Source organism: Phoxinus phoxinus (genome assembly GCF_949152265.1).
Source record: "Phoxinus phoxinus genome assembly, chromosome: 14".
NCBI lineage: Eukaryota > Metazoa > Chordata > Actinopteri > Cypriniformes > Leuciscidae > Phoxinus > Phoxinus phoxinus.
Genome location: NC_136889.1, coordinates 19,802,550 through 19,828,161, shown reverse-complemented (window position 1 = coordinate 19,828,161; position 25,612 = coordinate 19,802,550). Strand labels below are relative to the sequence as shown.

The 25,612-nt window shown below is 38.1% G+C and overlaps 1 protein-coding gene across 3 annotated transcripts in view; it reads left to right on the top strand.

Annotated features, from left to right (window-relative positions):
- Positions 1 to 25,612, top strand: part of kif16bb (kinesin family member 16Bb) — a 36,538-nt gene that overhangs the window by 7,107 nt on the left and 3,819 nt on the right. The window contains exons 8-18 of one of the 3 annotated variants that reach the window (XM_079634415.1): positions 370 to 538; positions 647 to 769; positions 1,051 to 1,226; positions 1,847 to 1,927; positions 2,383 to 2,442; positions 14,173 to 14,292; positions 14,463 to 14,514; positions 14,607 to 14,744; positions 17,655 to 17,737; positions 19,480 to 19,541; positions 25,077 to 25,146. In XM_079634415.1, coding sequence (XP_079490541.1) covers positions 370 to 538; positions 647 to 769; positions 1,051 to 1,226; positions 1,847 to 1,927; positions 2,383 to 2,442; positions 14,173 to 14,292; positions 14,463 to 14,514; positions 14,607 to 14,744; positions 17,655 to 17,737; positions 19,480 to 19,541; positions 25,077 to 25,146 — 1,134 coding nt within the window. Of the gene's footprint in view, positions 1 to 369; positions 539 to 646; positions 770 to 1,050; positions 1,227 to 1,846; positions 1,928 to 2,382; positions 2,443 to 14,172; positions 14,293 to 14,462; positions 14,515 to 14,606; positions 14,745 to 17,654; positions 17,738 to 19,479; positions 19,542 to 20,580; positions 21,673 to 25,076; positions 25,147 to 25,612 lie in introns of those variants that run through there. The other 2 variants (XM_079634416.1, XM_079634417.1) reach the window with 2 other exon arrangements.

The following is a 25,612-nucleotide window of genomic DNA, read 5'->3' as shown; positions in this document are numbered from 1 at the left end:
GATATAGAGTATAGTATGCTGCCCCAAACATTGCAGTTTGTTTCCAGTTTTTTCTCTCTATGTTTTGTCAATATTCTGTGTCTTCTTAGTTTTTCCATGTTATGAGACTAATATTTTAAACTCAACAGGGTTCTGTGGTTATAAATTGGCTCTGTTGGTTATAATCCAGCTCTTTTAATAAATTCATAATAATTTTAGTCAGAAACTTCAGGGGATATGATGTCATTCAGCATTAAGCATTTCCAATCTTACTTTCTTGTGTTTCAATCAAGTGTTTTTGCTTGTTTCTTTTCCCTGTTGCATTATGCATTATGAATTTCGGATTGAGAAATCTCTGACTGTATTGTCTACCATGATATGTCCTTATAGGCCATGTTTGATGCAGAGTTACCGTGTGAGACGGTGAGTAAGGTACACCTGGTTGACCTAGCAGGAAGTGAAAGAGCTGATGCCACACAGGCTACTGGCATTAGGTTGAAGGAAGGCGCCAACATCAATAGATCTCTGGTTACTCTGGGCATCGTCATTTCCACTTTAGGTAAACTAACAATCAAAAAATACGTATCAACTTAAGGTTTCAAGCACTTTGACTGACATGGTTATGAGGTTGTTCAGTGGATATTCTTTGTTATTTCTGTTGTCATAGCTGATCTGTCCATTGGTGGTGGAATAAAAAGGAAACAAAACTTTGTTCCATATCGAGACTCTGCGCTTACCTGGCTCCTAAAGGACAGTCTTGGTGGGAACTCCAAAACCATCATGATAGCCAGTACGTCAGAGGTCACGCGTATCACTGTGGTCATAGTTCTAAGCACCATCAAGCTTCTCCAAACACACAAGATTTTGTTACACAATTTATTTTGCGAAACGTTCATGCTGCTCTTTTCCATACAACACAAGGGAAGTTTGGGCTGTCAAGCTCTAAAAAGCCACGAAAATTAGAAAAAGTGGCAGATTGAAATTAACATTCATTTGCAAGGAGATTTGAGCTAATATCACCTTGATTATGTATTAAGGATTCATTTCCTTTTATCTTTTTTGTCACTCAAGCCATCTCACCTGCTGACGTGAACTACAGCGAAACTCTGAACACTCTTCGTTATGCCAGCCGTGCCAAGAACATTTTAAACAAGCCCACTGTGAATGAGGACAGCAATGTAAAGATTATCAGAGAGCTGCAAGCTGAGATTGCCCGCCTGAAAGCGCTGCTGTCTGCGGGAAATCAGGTGATTTAAGTTCGACTTCATCCTCCTCAGACATCACAGGCTGAATTTCAATTTGTATATTATCAGTATTAAATGGTATGCCAGGATTAGCTTAAAGAAATGAAAATCGCAAATGAGATCTCTTCAATATCTCTGTTTCTCTTAGACCGCAACGAGATGGAGTCTCCAGCTTCACATATCTCTCATAAGACAGAGTAGGGTCTTAGTCTCTTCTTGAGTTTGGCTCAACGATGGCTCAAACTTTACTCAGATTTTGACAAAAGTTGAATTTATCAACGTGCAATTGTTTTTGTGTGTATTTTTCTTTATCCTAAGCAATTTTAAGAGATCAATTTTACCTAATTAACACATAACTAATTCTCCTGAGCTACGAAAGCAACCTTTAAGCAATATCTTTAGTGCGTCCCAAATCATATCACTGAAATTATAATGTCTAAATGGCCCGGACAAAGTCTGCATGCTTTTTGGGATGATATTGCCCACAGCCTTTTAATGGTATGGAAAGTTGTACAGATGTTTTATGCTGTATTAAAATCTAATCCTGGCATATACACATAAGTACCTACTTTTCTACAGCTTTTGTTTTGTTTCTCAGTGGTCACATGACTTAAATACTTCAGTCTCCCTCCTCACAGATGGTGTCATTTGAGCAGCCTTTAGGGTCGAGTGTGGAAGAGAGGCTTCATCAGGATGAAGCCAGAGTAAGTGTCTCAATTTCACTGCACATCCTCAGACTACTTGAGCAGATCTTCTGGTGATTAAAAGTTGGGTAAAACCGAGCACAGCAGCCGATCACTCCTTGATTTCCCCACCGCTCATGGCTGTTTAAGTATGATCATGCTGATTTAGGGAGATAATTAAAGCCTTTGTGCTAGAGGAGGTCAGCAGCAGCATTGTTGTTTTTATTGTAATTTTATGTTATGCTGCACTTTAGTCTTCCTCTTAGGTTTGGATGTAAATATGCATGACTTGCAACTGGGATTTTAGAGTGCTTTATTTATCCCAACACTCAGAATGCTGTTTTCTGTCCCATTTATTGTGATGAAAGAATGTGGCAGCTTTACATCCACAATCCAGTAGAAGCATTTTTTTTCTTTTCTGTATCCGTATTTTCTCTTATAGAAATAATCCAAAGCATCTCTCTTTTCTTTCTCAGGTTCAGGAGCTGACAAAACAGTGGGCTAGTCGTTGGAAAGAAATCCATAATATTCTTAGGGTTGGTAACTTGCATACACTTATGACTTACTTAATACACCTTTACATTTTCCTTTCAAACATGAATTTCAGGAAATGGTGGTGAAATTTATTGTCATATCCTAGTGAGTGTCGGGGTTATCAGGATTGTTCACCCAAATTATTTATTATTCTAATTATGTTGATTTTAAAATGTCATTATTTACTCACCTTCTTGTATGCTGCATTTTTTTTATGTGCATATACACCATAACAATATAAAATATATACCTACAGTCGAAGAGGTGTTACAATTTGATGTTACTCAGCTCTCACAGCTTGTTTGCTTCTTGCTCAGAATCCCCTGTAGTTGCAAGAGCACAGCATCAATTCTACCTCTATATCTAATTTGTTCATCCACAGTGATCTGAGAAAGATTGCAGTGAATCCAGTCTGCTCTTCTCTGCACCCTTCTGTGTAAACGGTGGCAGTCAGTGAAGTAGTCTTCTTGTGAGGAGGAAAAACAATATCACTTTAGCTCTGTGCGTCACTCTAGCTCCATGTGCTGCTAAATAGAGAGGAAGACATTGCTGGTTAGTCACCTAAATAACCTCCTACTCTGCCACACACATAGATTTCTATTTCCTGATAGCAGAGTTTTGATCTTTTACCTTTGTCTTTTCAACTGTGCAGTGAAAGTGAATATGGGTCAAATAGTCTGTAATTCCTTGGCTTATTTGACATTTAAATATTCTGCTGCTGGTTTGAGCTTGTAGCACATTTAAGAGAGGTAGTGCTCCTACAGGGATGTAGGCTTTCAGTCAGGGAAATGTCATCTCTAGTTCTTAGAACTCAGTCTGGGTAGATGAGCTATTTAATATGATGTGAATGACAATATAGAAGTTTAGCCTATTTAATGTTGTATTGTTCAGTCGTATACATTGATGTCGTTCAGCTTCTCCTTGAACTATGGAGTTAACCCTCTGGGGTCTAAGGTGTTTTTGGGGTCCTTTTGACATCCCCTGACATTTGTGCTTTTTTTTTTTTTTTTTTTTACTTAGGACCATAGTGTCTTATCTATAAAAAAAATTGCTTTATATATACTGTATATACAGTGGCAAGAATTAGTTTTTGAACCCTTTCAAAATATTTAGATTTTCTGCATTAATTCCTCCATAAAATCTGATATGATCTTTATTCAGCTCACAATTATAGCTAAACATAATCTGACTAAACTAATGACACTCTTTAGTTTAAGTGTAAAAAATTGTTTTTATACTTTTATTTAATAAACTGAGTAATCATTCACAGTGCGGGCTGGAAAAGTAGATTCTCCTTTAGCATGCATGCATATAATATTGCCATAAGCAGTTACATAAGCAGTAATTAAACCATTTCACCTTTGTACACCTAAACAAATCATGTGCCACTGATCTGTTTTTTTCCTCTTATAAAATAGTGTTTCGATGATGATGTGATATTGTGGTTTGGGAAGGTTTTATGTTATTAAGTTATTACCACCGTGCCCTTGAACAAAGCACTTAACCCCAGGTTGCTCCAGTGGGATTGTCTTGTAATAGATTTATGGCGCTGTATATGTCAAAAGTTGTGGAAACGCAACTGGCCCTGGTTGTGTGGAAATAAACAGTTTGATTCTTCTAAAAAAGAACACACTTCACAGCAGCTGATAGATTTCCCTCCGACAGGTGGCAGTGTTGCGCTTGAGAAGCGCAGTGGTTTTGCAACGTCTTTGCCTTTGGCCGGTCGTGTTTGATGGTGCTCTGCGTAGCAGCCTGTGGTGTTGTAAATGGAGGTTTTCAGACTGTAGCTGGAGTCTGGGGTCAATGTCAGGCCACAAGCTGGAACTGTCAGAATGCCACAGCATAAGCTCATTGGTATGAGAGACGATTACCTCGGTCTTGCTCCTGCACGTAAATGTTTGTGAAAGCGGATAGGGAAATGGAGAAATAGTCTGTGATGAAGGAGGCAAGATATGTTTTCGTTTTTTCTCTCTTATTTTTTTTGCGTCACATCACCTCCCTCCCTGTCTCATTTACACACATACACACCCAAATCTATGAAGCGGAGAGCAAAACAGAGATGGCAGATGGTCACGCATACTCTCTGAGCTTTTAGCTGCTCATCTGCTCCAGTCCAGGCAGAAAGACATGAGCCGCAAAGGGCCAAATAGCCCAGACCTCTATTTAGCTATTACTCACTTCCTGCCATGCCAGCATGCCCAACTGCCTCTCTGACCATCCTGCTTTCATCCAATCGAATTCAGTGTGCACGTGTTGGGGGTGACAGAAAGTTGAGGAAATATCTAGGAACCAATTTGTCGTCAGCTTCTGTACATTTCTGCTCTGTGGGGATGAGCCGTTGATGCATCAGCTGAATTTAATTGCAGATAATTACTTCAAATAGCACTTCGCCAGGGCTGTTTTCTCAAAACCACACCATAATGAGCGTCTTTGCCTCTCAACTGCTTATTCTTCGCCACCTTTTTCAAGTGCTTTGGCATCTTTTTTGATGGGAAAGTGTTGTAGTGAGAAAGAGACAGCCCACAAAGAGAAGAACAAAGGCACAAGTCTCAAAGCTCATTTTTATTTTGGTCCGCCTCTGAGGTTGACTGAGAAACAGAAGATTTAACAATGCAACGCGGTTTTGCGAATCCCAAATGGCAGATGATGGCTGTTTTTATGGCTGTTATTTTTTTCCTGGCAATGGCAAGAGATTGCATATTAAGCATCTGTTGTCTTGTGCGAATATCGTATTATATTAGTGGCAGACAATAAAACACAAGTAAATGAACAATACATAATATTAAAGTATCAAGATCAAGATTCAAATAGAATTTTTGATAACACTTTAGGTTCCAATTCCACTATTAACTAGTCGCTTATTAGCATGCATATTACTGGGATAGTGGCTGTTTATTGTTACTTATAAAGCACGTATTAATGCCTTATTCTGCATGACCATCATATTCTACATCTCTTAATCCTACACAATACCTAAACTTAACAACTAACTTACTAACTATTAATAAGCAGTAATTAGGAGTTTGAGGCAAAAGTCATAGTTAATGGTGAGTTTTTTAAACCCTAAACTATATTTATATTTACATTTATTAAATTAAATGTGAGTTTGTTTGTTTGTTTGTTTGTTTGTTTGTTTATATAGCACAGTTTAATACAAGTCACGTTGTCCAAAGTGCTTCACAATCACAAACTAAAAAACACAAAAAGATAGCAGAAATAAACATTACCACATCACATACAGTAAACACACATAGACAATAACCCATTAAGTTTAAAAGATATTGTTTTAACATAGCTTTGAACATGTGTAAAGATTTGGAGATAGTTTCTCTTATCCATTCAAAAATTAATTCAAGAAAAGTTGCGTTAGGTGTTCCGATTGTTTTGAACGTGTGGTCATTTCTGGTCCCTCCCTTCTTTAGGGCAAGTGTGTTTCTTTAGAGAAAATGTTTTTCATTTTACATGTCATTCATTTGAATCAGTTCAGTGTCTTTTTGCACATGCAGGGTGAAAAGGTTGAACCAAAAGATGGCACTGTAGCACTTTGACATTTCTTGTTCCTCCACATGGACTTGAAGCTATGAAATAAACAAAAGAAAGTCTACCCGTGGTTTATATTTAATTTTCAAGCTATTTAGATTACTATGTCATCCAGTCACCATAAAAACTGCTTTAATGATGTTGAAGTCAACATGTGGCAGAGTGAAGGGAGGGGGTTTGTGCAGCAGATGATTAAAATGGCTTCTCTTGGTGAAGAAATATTAACAGAGATTATGCATCCCGTGCTTTGCGGTTTCTCTTCCTCAATCACTCTAATGTCTGCAGTGGCCACCCAGCGTGTGTATATGCACAGTTGGAACAATGGCCGTACATGATGGTTAAATGTTCTCATAGTGATGGACATGGAGATACGACAATATAATACGGTTCCTTTTTGTGAACGAAATGCCTTAAGTGGATTTGTGGGTATTTTTTTGTTATTAGGGGATAGGGTGGCCACTGACTAAATATATTGTAGTATGCCAAATTTGTATCTAAAAAAGGAGGCTATAACTAAGCTTAAATTAAACACAGATATTCAGTTTAGCTGCTAACTGAATTCATGTACAGTAGATTTAAAAGGGACAGTTCACTCAATATTAAAGTGTTTTTCCATCCAAACCTGTATGTTTGAAGAAGATCTTTTGAAGAACATTAGCGTCAAAACAACATTTAACCTCATTGACTTCCATTCTATGGACAAAATACAAAAACAAAAAACACTGAGTAATTTTTCATGGTATGTTCTAAAAATATTAATTGAATATTCATTGTTTGATGAACTGTCCCTTTAAGTTGATTGTGTCTCATGGGGGGTCCAACTACAAAAAAAATAAGTTCAGTTTACACCATATAACTAACTCTGTGTTGTGTTTACAAAATGACTTTAATCTCCTAAAGCTCTCAGTCAATCAAATTGTTGTTCATGTTGATAGTGACCCTGACCAGGGAGGGCTAAGTAGAAAGGAAAGCTGCCGGTCTGTCTCTAGTGAGTGCAAGACCTCTGAACACATGCCAAAGGTTGATGAAGTGTTTCAGAGCATGTTGCCTTATAGTACATGAAATCAATAGAAAAGCTGGCCGAATTGAGAACTCCTTTGCGTCAGGGTTACTATAGTTATTAGAACTAAAACAAATTATATATAAAAAAATTGTAGCTGAAATAAAATGTAAAAAAAAAACTTGAACCTTTTTTATTTCAGCAGTAAGTAATCTTAACTTGATGTACTAAAACCGGAAAAAAATAACTGAAAAAAGCTAAATGAATTTCAACAAAATTAAAAATTGATTTTAAAAAAGTGTATCTCAATACTAGAGCAAATCAGGGGTATATAACAAGTTAATTCAAGAAGCCCAGACCATCGAGGCTCATTGCGAGACAATGCTACGGTCCTTAATTAAGAGATTTTGATTAGTCACATATGGCGGGATTAATCTCAGAGCATCCAGTGATCTAATTAATATGGCCGTGTTGTAATTCTTTTCTTCGCTGTTCGGTTGGGGTTCCAGTTGCTAGCTTGCTAACAGCACATGGCGTGGTCTCAGTGAGAGATGAACGGAATGAACAGAATGCTAACAGACATGCAAACAAGTGATGTGTGTCCACAAGATGGATACTTGTCTCTATGTGACAAACGAACAGCAAGGAACACAAGATGTGCAAGCAGTCTGGACCTCTGAATGTGTTTAATGAACTGGCTAAAGCTATTCCACTTGTCTTTTGATGAGCGTAATTGCTTCTTGAAGACATTTGATGAATAAAAAGGCATCACATTTCAAAGACATCTTTTTGATCAAACTTTTATCCCTTCGAAATGAACCATTAAGAGTTATTTGAGAATAAAAGGCCAGCTGTTAAGATCCCTTACTTGGCCAGAAGTGAGACTTTCTTCAGAAAGGTCACCACTAAGGATAGTTTTACATCAGCTTATATGTTACAGCTTGGACAGAGAGCAGATGTATACGATGATCTATCAGTATAGATAGATAGACTATCTATTCATCTTGAGATTTTATATATGGTACTAGATGGTAGTTTTATTTGAACTCATAAAATCTCTTTTCTGACTCCTATTTCAGTGTTCACTCTCTTTCAGCAAGCTCAGGGTTAACTCGGTTGATGCGAGTTGATTCGCTGCTTCGCAGGAGTAAATTGATGCTTTTAGAGAGTGACGGCAATTCTCTGGCTCTGGAACGTAAACAGAATCTTAATTCGCTTTTTGAGGCAGATTTGGAATGCAAAGTTATGCAGCTGCGCCATTGTAGATTGGTTACAGGGGTGGGTGGGGAGGGGACAGCGGTTAATAAGGAGATGTGGTTGAATAGTGGACTTTCAGAGAGAAAGAAAGTGAGTGTGAGGGAGGGAATTGTCTTCTGTCCAGTGGCTGTCCCAGTCTTCGGCAGCTGGCGAGGTGATGTGCCCTCGTCCCATTTGTTAATTTAGGAGTGCTCATACAGAACTGAAGGGAATAGGAGGATTGATGACAGATATAGCAGCCTAACCGGAGCAGTTTATCTTCCAGTCGATTGTGCCATTTGTTTTCATTTTGAAAAAAAGATGCATCAAGTCCCTGGAGAGAGAGAGAGAGAGAGAGAGAGACACACACACACACACACACACACACACACACACACACACACACACACACACACACACACACACACACACATAACACAAGCACTTATTCTAATCTTGAGGCTCTGAAAGAGTATTTATTTATATATTAACTTAAATGTCTTTCTGTCCTCCTCCCACCCTTCCTATTTCTCTGAATTCATTTTTCTTCTTTTCGCTTCTTTATCACTTTCAATGTTTATTAAAATCCACCCTTTAATTATCAATAACAACCGTTTAATTGCAGTGTTGTGATTGCAACACATTCTTTCTTTTTTTTTTCAGCCTTGGATAGGTGTGAAATACCTTCAGATAATAAAATGGGATGGACAGGAACAACAAATGGCAGTAATTAAATGTTCCTTTAATGAGTTCTGCGAATGTCCACCTGATAAAGTGAATATATAATGTAGTGTTTCTTCAGTGGATGTCACATCAATCTGAGAACCATATCAAGCCGTGAAAATAAAAAGTAACATAAGCTTTCATTGTTAAATCCGCAGTTGGCCAACTTGGACCACAGTACATATTAGTATCTCGGTCTATGTGAAGGCAAGGCAAGTGTCAATATGAATATTGCTCATATTCAGAGTCAGGGATTTGAACAGACTGCTAATGCTGAGTATTAAACTTCAGCTCACAACCCGTCTCGTTTGTGATGAATACATAAATGATACCCCAGATCATGTGGCTTGTTGAACAGAGTTGTGCTGTTACTTTTCTAAGCGAACAGATTATAAAACTAAAAGTGGGAAAATCTCAGATTTGAAGGGATCTGAGTCATATTTAGGGACCAAAATATCACACAGATTTGTGAAAAGACTTGGCTACAATCTAAATTCCACCCAGGACATCAATCGCAACAACTTAGCTACCTGCTAAAACTTATTTCGTAGCAGCTGCACCTCAGTATCCTAGCATCATGACAGCAAGTTTTGCATGGGTTAACATTATTCATGCAAGTTATTCATTGTTATTGTCCTTGTGTGTAGCCCTTATACACCAGAGAAACAAGTGCGCAGCCATATTTAGAATTTTGTGTTTAAATGTCTGTTTTTGCGGTTGCTCAGTATTTTTCTATGACGTCGCTGTCGAAGAGTAATTAGCTGGTGAAGTGGATTAACTTATTGTAGTTAACAAAAGATATCATGGACATTGTAATGTTTGAAGCGGATGTCATAATAAATGTCAGTAGACTGTAGTGTTGTCACGATACTGGAATTTCTAGATTCGATACGATACCTTGAAAAATATCGATATTCGATACCATTTTCGATGCCACAAGGAAAACTGCCATATATTTTGCTATACAGATAATTTATTATCTCATAATTTTTTGATAATTTATCATTTAACTTTTAATAATTTTGTTGTAATAGCTTACACACAGCACAGGGAAGCTTTATTTGAATCGTTGAACTGCATATGCAAAAAAAGGATAAAAATAAAAACAAATAAACAACAGTGTCTAACAGTATATTCAGGTAAGAAAAAATACTACAGAAATGAAAAGGAATCAAATGGAAAATAACACTGGATAGTTTTCATTGTAAAAAATGCTCACAATTAAAGTTCTAAAAGTTATTCAGTCAAGAGCAGTGAGTGCCTTTCTCTTTGACTTTTGTTCTCTGATGACAGACAGTGGCAGGTTTATTAGGCTGCTGTCGCTTTGAGAGCTCATGCACGGATCCAATATACTGTTACACAACATGCATTTTCTCTTAACTATAACCGTTTCAGGTATTTTAGTATTGATATAGCGAAATATCTATATTTTTGACAACACTAGTAGACTGGGAAGATTTTGAAAAGAGCGGTTCATTCATAAATCCGTAAGATCTTGCCTTTATGTTGTGGAAATACAAACCGGAAGACAGAACACAATGAGCACAGTGCTGAAAACGGGCGGGGTGTCTATTTAAGATGTCTTCTATCATTTCACCAAAACATACCACCTCCTGCTTTTTCCTGCACTCTCACTCTCTCTGTCGTTTTTATAGTCGGTGCACCATTTTGCAGTTCTTATCCTCTCTTGATCTCTCAACCCATATATTTTAAGAGCTCTTTTTAATCTTCACCCAGTGCATCTGCCTTGTTTTCAGACCACATTGCCTCAAATTGAAGTCTTGGGCACCGAAACCACCCTTAATTTGCCAAGAGAGTGAAATAAATTAGCGGTTTTATGATCTCAGCCAGATCTCATTTGCTGCAGAAGTTTAGAGTGCATGTAATTTTACAACCAACACACACACACACCATGTTTTAAAAAGTTCTCGGGGGCAGAAGGTACCTTGCTCCCAGGCTATCTCTCTCTCTCTCTCTCTCTCTCTCTCTCTCTCTCTCTCTCTCTCTCTCTCTCTCTCTCTCTCTCTCTCTCTCTCTCTATCTAATGAAGTCTTGGAAGAATTCATTTAATTAAGTGTGGAGAGAAGACCCTCCACACAATCGATGCTTCTCCCTCTTCGTTAGGAGAAAAGGATTTCGCTCCATTCGCTGCTGTCAATGAGGTGGAAATAGACGCATTGCTCTCTAGCCTGAAGAGGCAGAGAATGAGAGGAATGGAAGATGAGGGGGAAGAAGGCCACATTTGTTAAAAACACGGTGCTGGTAAGGTTATTGTCACTCGGGGTGGTTGTATAAATGCAAGAAGAAGATGAATGCAATAAGGTAATATTTAATAAATCCGACGGGTAATTCGAACAGCAACAGAGCAACAACACTTCCACAATAGTTGACACCTGACACCGAACTGAAACAGAACTGAACATATATACAGGTGATAATTATGGTGATTGATGAGTGCACAGCTGAACATAATTAGTGTCCGTGAAAACAAATGAGTGACGGAGGCAGACGATGACGAGTCAAAACTAACGTGATTGTGACAGTTATTTGATCGTTGCAAGGTGTCTAATAGAAACAGTTCACCCAAAAATTTCAATTCTGACATTGTTTTTGAGAGAAATGGATCCAATTTTAAGTCATTAATCTTATTGATAATCTGCCCTTACTCATTCATGAGAGGAGTTGGAAAGTCAAATTTGTGAACAAATCCTTCTTTTGAGTCAGTTCTTTTTCACAAATTGTACTTTGGATTCTCGGGTTGACTGGTGTGATCTTGTCAGAAGACTTGGAATTTAGCATTAAAGTATAGCCGTATACAACTTTTATGGTGCTTTTGCATACCATTTGAAGCTTAAGGGCCTTGACACCAAGCCGACGGTCGCGAAACGACAACACAGTCGGCTTCTGTTGCCGCTAGTTCTTTGATGTCGGCTGGGTGTGTCACGGCCTTAAGAACTCCAGTTCCTATTCATAATTCTGCATTGGAAAAAGTGACACATTATTCGAAATTTCCACTTTTGTGTTCCTTGAAAAGTAAATGAGTAAACAAGTTTGAAACGATATGACCGTGAGTTAAATCACTTGCACATACACCGGGAGAAGTTTAAAAGCAGTTACTTTTGTGCAATACAGAGTTCCTCAGAGAATGAAAGACATTTGAGTCATCAGGTCAGTGAGCACAGTGAACCAAAGCACATTTACTTTCCTTCTGAAGAGAGAACCTTTGGTGCTCCAGTCTCCAAATCTCTGAATTAATACCAACACTCTGCCCAAGTCAATGACTCCTTTCAAGACGTCCTCTGGCTCTCTCCTATTTTAAATGCGTCCTCACGGACAGATTGGTATGCAAGTGTTTTTCTTTTTGTTGTGCTGCTTCAGTATGCGCAGGGCATCCGAAGGTCTTTTCTCATTGTTCAGTCAGGTGGATTGTTGTCATTATTTCTTTTCTCATATTGGAAACAGACGCGTGTTCCCTGGTGAAAGCACACATTATTCAAAGCAGAGTACTTATTTGATGAGGCATGACACTTTCTACCATTTTAGTGATGTTTGCATACGATGTGGATGGCATAGAAATTTTTCAAAATAAGATAGACCATGAGAAAATATTGGAATACACAAAATTAATTTTTTGAGGTTATACAATAACTTGAAGTGTATACATTCCTAAAATGCACTATAATACTTGAATCACGTCCAACCCATTACCACCCTTTTCCTTAAAAGCTGAATTGTTTGGTATCCCTGCAGAAAAACAACAACTTGGATGCTGACATGTTGGTCACAAGGTTACTTAACTATAGCCTAACCAGCAAGACTTCCTAGTGGACTGATTTGTACCTAGTTACTGACTTGAACCAACTAGACCCGAACCAAACCAAACCAAAAAAAAAAACAGCCTGGAAATTCATACTGCTCTAAGCTGGTCTTTTCAGCAAGGATTTTCACGAATGTAGTACGTCTAGGATTTGCATCCTGAAAATGAACATGCTAAATCCTGCATGCCGAATTTATTTAATATGTGCCTCGCCAATGCGATAATCGCTCCCTTGGAACCAACATTCTCAAAGTAGCAAATGCATTAATCTTTATACACTATCTGCCTGCACCATCATGGATGTCTCTTGGCCTTTGAAGAATATGTGTGCTTTGATGGCACTCATGAACATGGAAGTGCCTCCCATCTCTGTGGAGAATGAAATAAGAGGAGTAGCATGGACACGTGCTACCACATTTAAGAATAAAAAGACGCCCCGCACAGCAGAATAATTTTTCTGCTTCTCATTACCGTTCTGTGAAGGGCTGTTCAAATGCCATTAAATACATATTTATATGTGTCCCCCCTCTCTCCAATCCAACTCCAATGGATTTTCCCTGTGAATATTGATTTAACTGTGACTTTTAATGTTTATGATAGGGAATGTTGGTGTTGGACTGTAATGATTTTTAATTAAAACATCAACTCTGTGTTATATCACAGCATTAATCATAAGCCATGCATAGAATAGTGACAATTTCAACATTATTCACATGGATCTATGAATTCCTCGTCTTTAGTGGGCAAGGCCTGCATTCAAAACATATTTTGTAGCCTGATATGTCAAAAAGATAGTCTTTTTATTTATTCTGTATAGAATTATTTTTAGTCTAATATGCATTTTTCTCTCAGCTTACTGGATTGTTGTTGCTAAGGATGCACCCCCCAAGTCTTTATACATTAGTAGTGTCACACCTCAAATACCAAGCGTCTTTTAGTAGTCTTATTTTCTGAACATGTAATGTATTGGTTGTTGTAATGTGTCCTTGTTTTAACAGGGTTTCTGAGATGGGGTTTGGTTGAATTTCCTTTTTACAAACTTTGAGAGGTTGAGACGGACCCATAGTGATCTTAAAGATTTATGGTGTTTTCTTCTTATTTTCACATCGCTCCCTCTCTCCCAGCATCCCCATTCCCCCAACCTTTCGACATATAGCCAAAGCCAGATATTATTCTGCTTGGCCTTGGGGCATGAAGACAAAGTCATAAACAACACACACACTGTTTCCTCTGCTCGGATGCTTTACAATTAAATGTCATTTCAGTTTTATGCATTGGTCCCGCTTCTTTAAACATATTTTAGAGGGTTTTTTTTCTCTGAAATGTTTAGCTCATCATCTTTCTTGCCAACCCCCATCCATCTCATCTCATCTCATCTCGTCTCTTTTGCTGTTTTCTTTTATGATTCTTATCTAGGAAGATACAGTAGCTCTCAGAAAAGAGGGTATTGGTGTAGTTCTTGATTCCCAAATGCCCTATTTAATCTGCATTGATGAAGATCTACTCAGCACAGGGGTTGTTCTCTATCATTTAAAGGTAGGCAGCACCTCTTCATAACGTAGGGCAAACATGTACAGTTGAACTCGTCTCCAATTGATGTAATGGTGCTTGTCAGTTTTGCTCAAGTAAATTTTTTTTTGTCAAATTGATTGAATCAATATTTGCTGTTATGGGGTTTTCTAAACATCCCCTGTTCTGCGATTTAGGAAGGTAAAACTTCAGCTGGGACTGGAGGAACCGAGCCAGAGCAGGATATAGGTTTGTATTCTGTCCGCATCGATTTTGTTCCTGACAGGAAGCTGTCGGCAATGTCAGACCCTTTTTCATTTTGAGCTTTCTCTGTTTTGCAGTTCTCCACGGTGAAGCTCTTCAGAGGGAACACTGTGTGTTTGAGAACCAGAGAGGAGCGGTCACACTCGTGCCGTTACCAGGAGCCAGATGTGCAATCAATGGGGTGGAGGTGACCCAGCCATACCTTCTGACCCAGGGTAATAAACTGTTAAGTCTCATTTTTGTAGGATCTGGGAAAAACTATTGCAGTTCATTATTCATTTTCAAATGCTTTACTTTTTACTAGTTAAAAGGGTGTTGTTAGGCATAATATTATCGTTCCGTATTATCAATTTTTTCCGTTTAAACTGAATTTTTTGTTTTGTTTTGAAAGATGCTTATGCTCACAAAGATTTATTTGAACAAAATATACTGTAAATTAAGGTCGAAATTAAGTCACAATCTCGATCATCGAATTAAAAAATGGAATCGTCGATGCTGCCACGCCCCCATGTTACGTTCGGTCGGCTTGTCAAGCGGAAAAAAACACGTGTGCTGAAATGCTGCGAGTCAACCTCCTCTGGGGGCCGCACACCCAACGAGAAGCGCCGCTTCTATGACAACTCGAGGTATCGCACACACCGGACGTGAAGCGCCGCGTCTATGACAACTCGAGGTATCGCACACACCGGACAAGAAGCGGCGCGTCTTTGACAACTCGAGGTATCGCACACACCGGACGAGAAGCGCCGCGTCTATGACAACTCGAGGTATCGCACACACCGGACGAGAAGCGGCGCGTCTTTGACAACTCGAGGTATCGCACACACCGGACGAGAAGCGCCGCGTCGCGTCCATGACAACTCGAGGTATCGCACACCGGACGCTCTGTGGCGCGGCAGGATTAATTTAACAAAGGTCCTGAGCCGTTGCTGGGCGCCGTAGACAGACGCCGAATGGCGCCGCCGGTGTGTGTGTGTGTACACTCAGAGAATAAAGTGTTAGAATGTTAAAGACGTGGCTCTGCGTGACGCTTAGATTTATCTGTTAAACTGTTTGTTTGTTTGTTTGTTTGTTTGTTTTTTTTGTTGTGAACTTGAATGTCATCTTCTGTGAAGAAGATCTGCAGTTACAAAAGAGAAACTAGATCGCAAGTTATTTTGCTTAAGTTTTCAATTGACTGAAGATATAAGTTATTGTTACATTATGTTCTTAATAAATGTTTTAAATTTGACAATGTAGTGTGGTACATTGCGAACAAAGGTCAGATATATTATGCATAAAAGTCTGGTCTAAAAATGGCATAGCAACCTGTGCTTTAAAAAAAAAAAAAAAGTAACCGAGAATCAAATCGAACTGTGACCTTAGAATCGAAAATGTAATCGAATCGAGGATTTGGAGAATCGTGACACCCCTACTGTAAATTTTCAGCAGTCATTACTCAAGTCTTTAGAGTCATAATTTTTAATATGCTGATTTGTTGCTCAATAAACATTTCTTAGTCAAGTCACCTTTATTTATACAAGTGGTTTATAAGTGGTTTCAAAGCAGCTTTTCAGTTATAACAGGAAAAGGATGCATTTTGGCTGTTGTTCAGCTGAAGTCAGTTCAGTGTTGATTCAGTTCCATTGTAAAGATCATCAATTATTAAATTAGTTAATTTCATATATAAAGCAGTTCTGCAAAAAAATATGTCATCGTCCAGCTCAGTTCAGTTCTCATACAACAGATCAATAGATCAATTGATTAATATCAATAATATTGTTGAATATTAGGCGTCCCCAACTAAGTAAGCCAGTAATAAAAAGTAATAATGTACATAACAGTATGAGTTTTTACTGTCACTAATGATCATTTTAATGCATTCTTTTTGACATTTTTATATAACAATAACTGCCAAGTAATACAGTAGTATACCCTGGCTGTAGGCTGGTTATGTACACCATGCGAGTCAAAGACAAAACACAGTGGCTTATTAATATAAAATTCAGTACATGCAGTATATGGATACAGATTTGTCTATTAGCTATTTACAGCAGCTTTGAATTGGAGTCATCCAATCAGATTTGTTGTCATACCTTAACTGTACAATTAAACCCATTTTGAAACGAATATAGAAAATATGAATCATGTCAAACTCTGGTTTTAACTGGAATTCAAAGAAGCTCTTTGAGTATGTCTGCGTCTTGCCACTTCAGATCTCCTCTCTACATTCCTAGGCCCGTGGAGTGCAACAGTCCCGCCCTACTGCTTCTATCCTTGTACATGTCCACCAGCGTGACTCTCATCTCACACTGAGACTCGTGGCACTTCCAGAACAGCCTAACATGGCTGAGGTTAAGACTCTGGCGGACAAAGCACCCGACCCGCAGTTAATTGGCAGATGAAACCGATAGAGTGCAGAGGGGTTTTGAAGTGCATGTGTGGGATTAACCTTTCAAAGAGGGTAAAACCTCCAGAATTCAGACAAAACAGGCTAGATCTATTCTGGGTGTAAGATTTAAAAAAAAAAAAAAAAAAGAGAGAGAAAGAGAGAGAAGCTAACTAAAAAGGAGGAGACTCACAAGAGAGTGGGAGAACCATGCTAGTCTCCTTTTCACAAATTTCAATTTGCCAATGTTCCCCTCTTTAGACACGGTGGCATCTGAAGCCATTTCCTTTGAACAAATGATAGTAATTTCCACAGCAACCATGGCCCAAATCCATCTGATGCAGGCCTTTCAAGGGCTTTGTCACCCCTTGGATGTCATTAATAGAGGCAAGATTAGTTTTTTTCACTCCAGAAAAAGGGAGGAGAGAAAGAGAGAAATGGGCATCTGCTCGGAAAACCCATCGTTCTCACAATCTCCAGAGAAAGTTGTGTTTCAGTAACGTTATGCATAAAGTGTTTACTAGAAAAGGAAAGGGACAGGTCGGCCACATGTTCAGGATTGTCTATATTCCCGTCTATCTATCATCATTTGTTTTTACCAGATTGCCTATATTTAGTTTTTATTGTAAATGTATACAGTTATATATCATATAAGAGTGAAATAGTATTGTTGGGTAAATTGTGTCGGTATATTGTTTAAGAGATATTGCTTATTGCTGCATTTTTCACCATTAATGTTTATATTTCTGTTTGTCAGGTGTGAACATACAACTTGGAAAGGCCACCATGTTCCATTTCAACCATCCTCAAGAAGCAGCCCAACTCCGGGAGAAACGCAAGGTGGGGGGATATAATTCTCTTTTGAAGCTATTTGTGAAAAATTATGTATTAAAGCACTGCTGGATGAAGCGTGAGCACTGTTACCAACTTATGTTAAAAAATGCAAGTCATCAGAAACGGCTCTCAGTTGTAATTGCTATGCCAGTTGGCTGTGTGCTTCTCCATGCAAGGTAGAACAGGAGCTTTCTTCTTCAAAGAGGCACATATACACTTCCCTCAAGCTAAAATTATGAATCCCTCTTGGTATGTCTGCAAAGTACCAGTTCTCTTTTTTCTTTTTATCTTTTACACCTTTTTTCTTCATTTCCTCAGAGAGGTAAAGTAATTGTGCACCTCAGTGTCTTCTGATAAGAGCCGAACACGTCTCTGTTGTTGGTGTGCGAGTATGCACCTTCTCCTCCTCTGTCTTACTTTCTCCTCAGCCTCTGACACTCTCTCTAACTTTCCCTCCCTCTCTCTGTCTCTCACTGCTGTGACAGGTAATTAAATATTTCCTGACTGTTAAGTCTCTCATTGTAAAGTTAGACAGCAGCTGTTTCCTCTTCTGTGCACGGAGATTACAGCGCCTTCTCTCTGCGTGAACTATTCTTACGCTCACAAACAACTGTTAACTTGCCTTACGGAGCTCTCAGCGGCATCATTCAGTCATTTTTGTTGTGCGAAACTTAGTTTTTACTCAAACTGCTCATTTCCATATTACACAATGGCACATAATAGTTTGAAGATTGCTTGCATAAACTAAATTCATCTGAGTGTGGTTTCCATTGATATTTTGTGCCCAGAAGAATCTTATGACTTAAATTTTATGTTAATATGATGTAAAACTTACCATTTTTATCAATTTGAAATGATTATTTATCAGTGTAAAATATCAAGCGCCACGATACAAGTTTTTCTCAATTTTAGAGGAAATACCACCTTACATGTCCAATATTCTGATCAGAGAGTGATATTTAAGACAATTGATTTTAAATGATTTAAAATATATCTTTATTAATCTTTTGAAAACAAAGTTGCACAATTAATGTAGATAAGGTGTTTCTTAGAACATATTAGACCGATTCAGATGTCTAAACTTAATCATTCGTCATTTCTGAACCAGTATGACTTTCTTTCTTGAGTAGAACCCAAAAGTAGTTTATTTGTAGAATGCTTCAGATGCTCTTATCCATACAGTGAAAGTGAACCATAACCACAGAATGATTTTCAAGGAAAGATTTTTGTGAATGTCTTCATGCATGGCTTCTTTTTTCCCCCGGTCACCTTCCATTTTCATTGTATGGAAAAGAGCAGCTCAGTCATTCTGCTAAACATCTCCTTTTGTGTTCTATGGCAGAAAGAAAGTCACACGGGTTTGGAACAACATGACGGCGAATAACTGATGACCAAAAAAAAAAAAATGTTTTGTGTGATCTACTGTATCTCTTTAAACTTTCATTAGAACAAAGACAGTTTGCTATAAAAGGTGTTTTATTTCCATGCTCATTGAGGCACATTGCAATCATGTTTACTAGTCTCCTTGCATTCGACTCTCTCATTTCGATCTGAATGATGGTGATTTGCAGTGTTTCCTAATAGCATGTTTGCTTTAATTAGTGTGCTGTAATTGCGGTGTGTTAGAAACAGCTGTCTTTCCGTTGTGCGAGTGGTTCTTACCACAGTGATGTGTGTCTATGGATGCTCAACCATCCATTTGTGTGTGTGTGTGTGTGTGTGTGTGTGTGTGTGTGTGTTCTCTCCAGTCTGGGCTCTTCGTGTCAAGTGACTCCACTGCGTTCTCCGTGGACACTTTCAGTCATTTCAGGTGAGTACACCTGCTGTGAGACAGACTGTGCTGTATCCCCATCCATCCTCTGATTCATTATGTTATATAACGTTTAGTCAGCACTGTAGCTTTATCTTCTTCCACAAGACATTTCGCACACCACTTATCCTGGAAAAATTAACTTTTATTGCTTCACTTATTACTTTTTATATACCTAGACTAGTGGATATAAATTGTCACATTTAGGACACTTTTAGTTTCTTCTAGGATGGATTTGAGATCTGTTCACATCTAACAACATGGAAGTATAAAATATATTGTTTTAAATTGCAACTTCACATGGTGCTGAATTTTTTCATTCTCTGAAGATGTGAATTGTTCATCATTCAACCAAATTTTTTTACCTTGCCTCAAAAATAGCAAAATCCTCTCAAAATTCAAGTTTTTCAGTAAGTTTTTGTCCTAGGACTGTTAATGTAAGTGACAGTTCAGGTTTGTGTAAAAAAACAGAACAAAAAACTATTTTTTGTCACTCTTTTTAACTGATCCCTAGCTAACATTTTCATTCTATTTCAGTTCTGTTTTGAGTTGACACATGTCTTTCTTGTCTGTTTTTTAAATCAGTTTCTTGGCATCTGCATTTGAATTCATTCCACACACTAGACTAATTTCTTTTTTTGGCTCTTACTTGCAGTGTATTGCTGATACAGTGCTATATGTACAATAGCAATTGTAGAAAAAAAATTACATTACGATATCCAGAAATCAGTTTCAATAGTACATTGAGAACTCATGTTTAATGTGACAGTTTCATTCTTACATGTACTATATCTATAATACAATATATTGTTAGTCCCGAGATTCTTCTTCACATTAGTGAATAAATGCATAGATCCACAATTATCATTCGGTTTACCTAGTGGTGGTAAAACTTTTTAGTAGAGCGTGTCAGAGGTTCCGGGTTCTAATCCGCCCTTGTATTGCTTTTTTTCCTCATTCAAATCAAAGATGTTCATCAGTGATTGTATAGCAAGAGCAGGGACACATTTGTGTGCATTTTGTTTTGTGATTTCACCAGAAAGAATAGAGTCTCCGCAACGGCATTAAGAGATAGATTGACACGCTCGCCTGTGTGAAGACTGAGAACGTTCCGCCACTGATAACAGCTGCGAAGAAACCTCAGCATAATTTCATAAACAACACGCTCCAGATCGCCTCTTATTTAACACAAATAAACGTCAACTGGATGATTTATTTGAAATGGGTATCCATGCAGTGAGATGTTTCATAAAAGTGGTAGGGACATGTCCCACCCGTCCCGTCTGCAAATTACACCTATGGTAACTACTAGTCATGTTAGTCAAGGGGTGTCCAGCATCCCTGCAGAGTTTAACTCCATCCCCCGTTAAATACACCTGAGCCAGTAATCAACATCTTCAGGATTGCTGGAAAATTCCGGCAGGTGTATTAGAACAGGTTGAAGCCTAACTCTGCTGGACATTGACCCTCCAGGAGCAGGATGGACACCCTCGTGTTAGTCTGTGTAAGAATTACCACACACATAAGAAAGTTTGATGAGAAAGAGAATAAGACATGTGGACAGCTAGAGAGGTTCAGGCTGTTCTGTGTCTTGTGTGTCGACAACTATGACAACAAAGAAAGCTCCCAGTGTCCCAACTCCCAGCTGGGAGAGTTCTTTCTGACGTTCCACTGTTTGCAGCTGGAGCCTGGAGACGTCATGCATCATCTGTGAACCTCCGGGCTCTTCACATGTACACACAGTCTATGTGTGGCGCTTTAGACGCCTTCGGCAATGTTCTGCACGCTGTTCCCCCTAATTGTTCCTTTGTCGGTGTTTACAAAATGTTTTGTTTGTTTGGTCGTCTTTGGCTTTGTTGTTCAAAGCTTTCTATAGATAATGGATTTGTGTGTTTGAAGTGAGCACTGCAAGCCTAGCAGATTGCTAATTTATTTTGTTCTGGCTTTCATGTGATAGACTGTGGATTTGGTTTCTGCAAAAGCATCAGAATGGAAATCCAATAGGATTTGATGCAAGCATCAAACATGGCTAAATACCAGCAGAGCAAAAAAGGAAACCATTACACTATCCAAAAATGCTTTAATTTATAAGTCAGTTTTGTACTATATATTTATATCCTGCTCTGTACAGATTTGCTGGGTAAGACAAAATAAAAATACTAATTTTGTTGGTCTCCATTGGCCTGGATTCATGTGTTTGTCATTTTGCAGTTTTACAATTTTACTAAGGAAAGCTTACAAACATAATCAATAGCTTTAACACTACAGCAACAAGAACATTACATCTACTTTGATTACAACTGATTCAGGAACCTTTTTAAGACAAAAAGTACTTTTGTCGCTTCATAATATTAAGGTTGAACCACTGTAGTCACATGGACTATTTTAATAATGTCTTTACTACAATTCTGGGCCTTGAAAGTTGCAATGACGTTGCTGCCTGTGGCTGGTTCAGAAACCGGAATCAGATTTCATAAAAAATATCTTAATTTGTGTTCCGAAGATGAATGAAGGTCTTACGGGTTTGGAACGACATGAGGGGGAGTAATTAATGACAGAAATTTTATTTTTGGGTGAACTAACCTTTTAAAGTAAGTAAATGTAAAAGTTACATTTTTACACTTGCAAAAAATATGCTGCTATTAAACCATTACATTTGCTCAAGCTTTATATGTAAGGATGAGTGTGTTTATCTTTCCCACATTCACCTCTGCTTCCTCTCAGTTTGCAAACAGAAGGTGTGCTACTGCAAAAGTTTAATAATAGTGAAACAGATGCTTCTCACCTGTTCTGTCACTTCGCTGAAACCTGTTTCTTTCTTTTTGGGGTTTTTTGATGATGTACATTCACAATTTAATTAAATGTTCTGGATATTATGTAGAATAACAACATATGAATCGTTCAGGCTCTAACAGATTTCCTTAAAAAGATGTTTTATCCCCACCCAATCCCCTTCTCTTCCTTTGCAAACAGAAGATGCGCCCAGTGCTTAAAGGGGTCATTAATTGAAAATCAAATTTCCCTTGATCTTTTAACATGTAAGAGGTTATTGTACTATTAACAACTTCCTGTAAGTTTCAGAACTCACAACTTCCTCGTTAATCCAAAAACAGCTTTTATTGAAACCAAGCTCTGAAAACGACTCGTTTCAGATTTTGTCACATTATGACAAAAAACCGCCCCCGCAGAATCAAATCAATCCCTACGTTTACGTCGTCACGTCTTTGGCCCTGCCCAGTGACGCGTTAGTGAGATGAGAAGGAGTGAAGAGAGATACAGCATCACTGGACTAAAAGTAACATTACCTTCCAAAGGATCCTATAATGCTAGGAATGTGTTTATTTATTTTCACAGTGTTTCAGTAGAGCATTATTTGTTTCACATTTTACTGTGGATTCTAAGTCGCAATTTCGCGCTGACGTTTATAGCAATACTATATGGTCCGGACAGTAATGCCACTGCATGTAAGTAACTGTTAATTCTGTGATCACTGCTTTCTGATATGTAATGATTAATGTCAGACAGTCAGACTTTCTTTGTCTCAAAATGTTTATTGCTGTCAATGCTTCAGTAAATCAAGCCAGTGACTAAACAGTCAACTACACATTGTTTCTCTTAGTAGCGTGAAAATTGTGATAAAATGATATACAGAAAGCGATCAAAGAACCCTCACTTTACAGTATAACCATTGGAGCTGTCTATCACACAGTGCAAGTTTATCAGTGACTGAGTTCTGGACTCTCGCCTAAACTCCCGTTATCTAAACTTTAGACTTACGCTGTCTAAACTGCACAATGATTCTCTTATTTACATGTTTACACTGATAAAAGTGAAAGCTTTTCATTGCAATGAAGGTGACAATGCTTATTGCTGCAACCTTTGATACTGTAGTAAAAGATTTCGAGAGAGTTCCAGATATAATAGTTTTCATATGCAAATATCTTAGCCAATCATAGCAGTGGACGTTTACAGTACATTGAAGTCTTCCAACAGAGTGTTCAAATCAGAGGGCTAAAATTAGGGCAGAAAATTAGCTTTTATTTCTAAATGAAGACAATTTTTTATGTAAAAATCATACTAACATTTATAAGTGCACCTCAGGAAACAAAAAATTAAAATGCTGTTCATCACCCCTTTAAATATCTGGAATGTTAATTGAAAGGTTAACTTTGCAAGGACTGAGGAGTAAAAAATTAAATAAAATTAAGTGTTTTGGATTCATTGATCAAGTAGTATAGTATGAAGCGACTCACAAGCCCATTCTTATTTGCCATTTCAGGTTAAAAATGCCAAATGTTGGTAATGGCGAGGCTAGGTTAACGGTAATGTGGTTTTCATTCACACTGATTAGTATATGGAAAATAGCATGCTTATTTGTGGAACAACAATCAAACAACAATATCAAAAACTGCTGGAAGCCAGTCACCAAGAATGCAACTGAGGTGACAGAAAGACAGCAGAGACCTTGGGAGGGAAAAGATCACAGACAGGGCATGGTGATGTATAGAGACTAGAGATGTAAATATACAAGAGACAGTCCAAAAGAGCCACACTGCTTGGGTAGAAACTAGTCAAGGTTCAGAATTTCAATCTCCTATCTAATGCTGTGCATTGTGCCTGTAGTCTGGAGCCTATCTGACCTATACTTATGACAACCATGTTTATTGAATGCACTACTAAATGCTGTAAAATCAGTACTAATTTTGTTCTTACTAATTTTGTTCTACAATTCCTTAGTAAAATTATGCATGGCATTTTTGAAAAATGTATGCTTCACCTTTTTACATCCCTACCCAAGAAACGCTCTGTGAAATTGCCTTTGTGACCTGCATTGTAAATCATGTTGTGTTTACCTTTGTGTCTGAAATGCTCTCAATAGATGCTCTGCTGTTCAAAAACCCAAGCTCGGGTATAAGATCAGTACTCTGTTGTTGTTTTCTACTGGGGGCGTTTCTGACATTTTACAGGGTTTTGACTTGTACATGCTCTGCTATCCGACAAGTTGTGTACGAGAGGATCCATTAAATTTTTGGCTTTCTGTCCAAAATCCTGTTGAGCTTGACGGAAAGTCGTCTTCGTTTCCCACCAAGCTCCTTTTCCATCCCCGTGCGAACAGTCTGAGGATGAAGTGCTTGTATGTAAATCCTCAAATCTACATGCGCACATTCTATTTAATTTCACAGCTAGCTGAGTGGCCCTAATCACATCCAGACATTTGGGTCCTTTGCTATTCAAATCTAATAGACTCTTTTGGAGATGTGGGACATTGTGCAGTTTAGTCTTTTTGCCATCCCGTCTGTTGGAGGTCTCTTGTGTCATAACCGTAGCAAAAATAATTAAAATCACTCTTCAAAACAAAGACTACAGCATCGTGATTTTGAATATAAACCTAATTGCTTTGCTCTTTTGTGGCCATGCTTAAGTGTAAGAGGAAATATGCTTTCCCCCTCTCTAATCCTTGTAATATAAATACAAATGTTGAATTTCTATCTTGTTGAATCATCCATCTAAAATGAAGAATGTTTTCCCTTACAGTTCCAGAAAGGTTTCTGACCAACCTGAAGGTGACGCAGAAGACCGTTGTTTCTCAGGAGAGAATCACAGGGTAAGCATGTGTTGTTAGCCTCCACTTGGTGCTTTATTACTAGATCTGTTTTACTTCTGGATGAATTGCATGGAATTATTTTCTTCTATACTTTAGGTCTAAGAGAAAAATCAGAGGTGCTAACTTTTGTTTGTGGCTGACTGGGCAGTAGCTTGATTTTTTTAAGAACTTTTGTATGGAGACAGGCAATGTAAGAATACACTGTTTATAAAAACAAGCATAGATGGAGTTGACCATTGCCTGAAGGCAGTGCCGCTGCATCAGGGACCTAGTGGGAGCCAGAGCTGTTTTTATGTTTGCACTTGAAAATTTAAAAATGTTGAAATTGTCAATCAGAGGCTTCTGATTGAGCTGTGAACATACTGTCCTATTCTTGTCAAGTTGTTTGATTTCAGCCCATAAGGAGGTCATTATTTTGTTCAATTAACTCAGTGACTGTATGAATATTAGCCACACAGTGTCTATT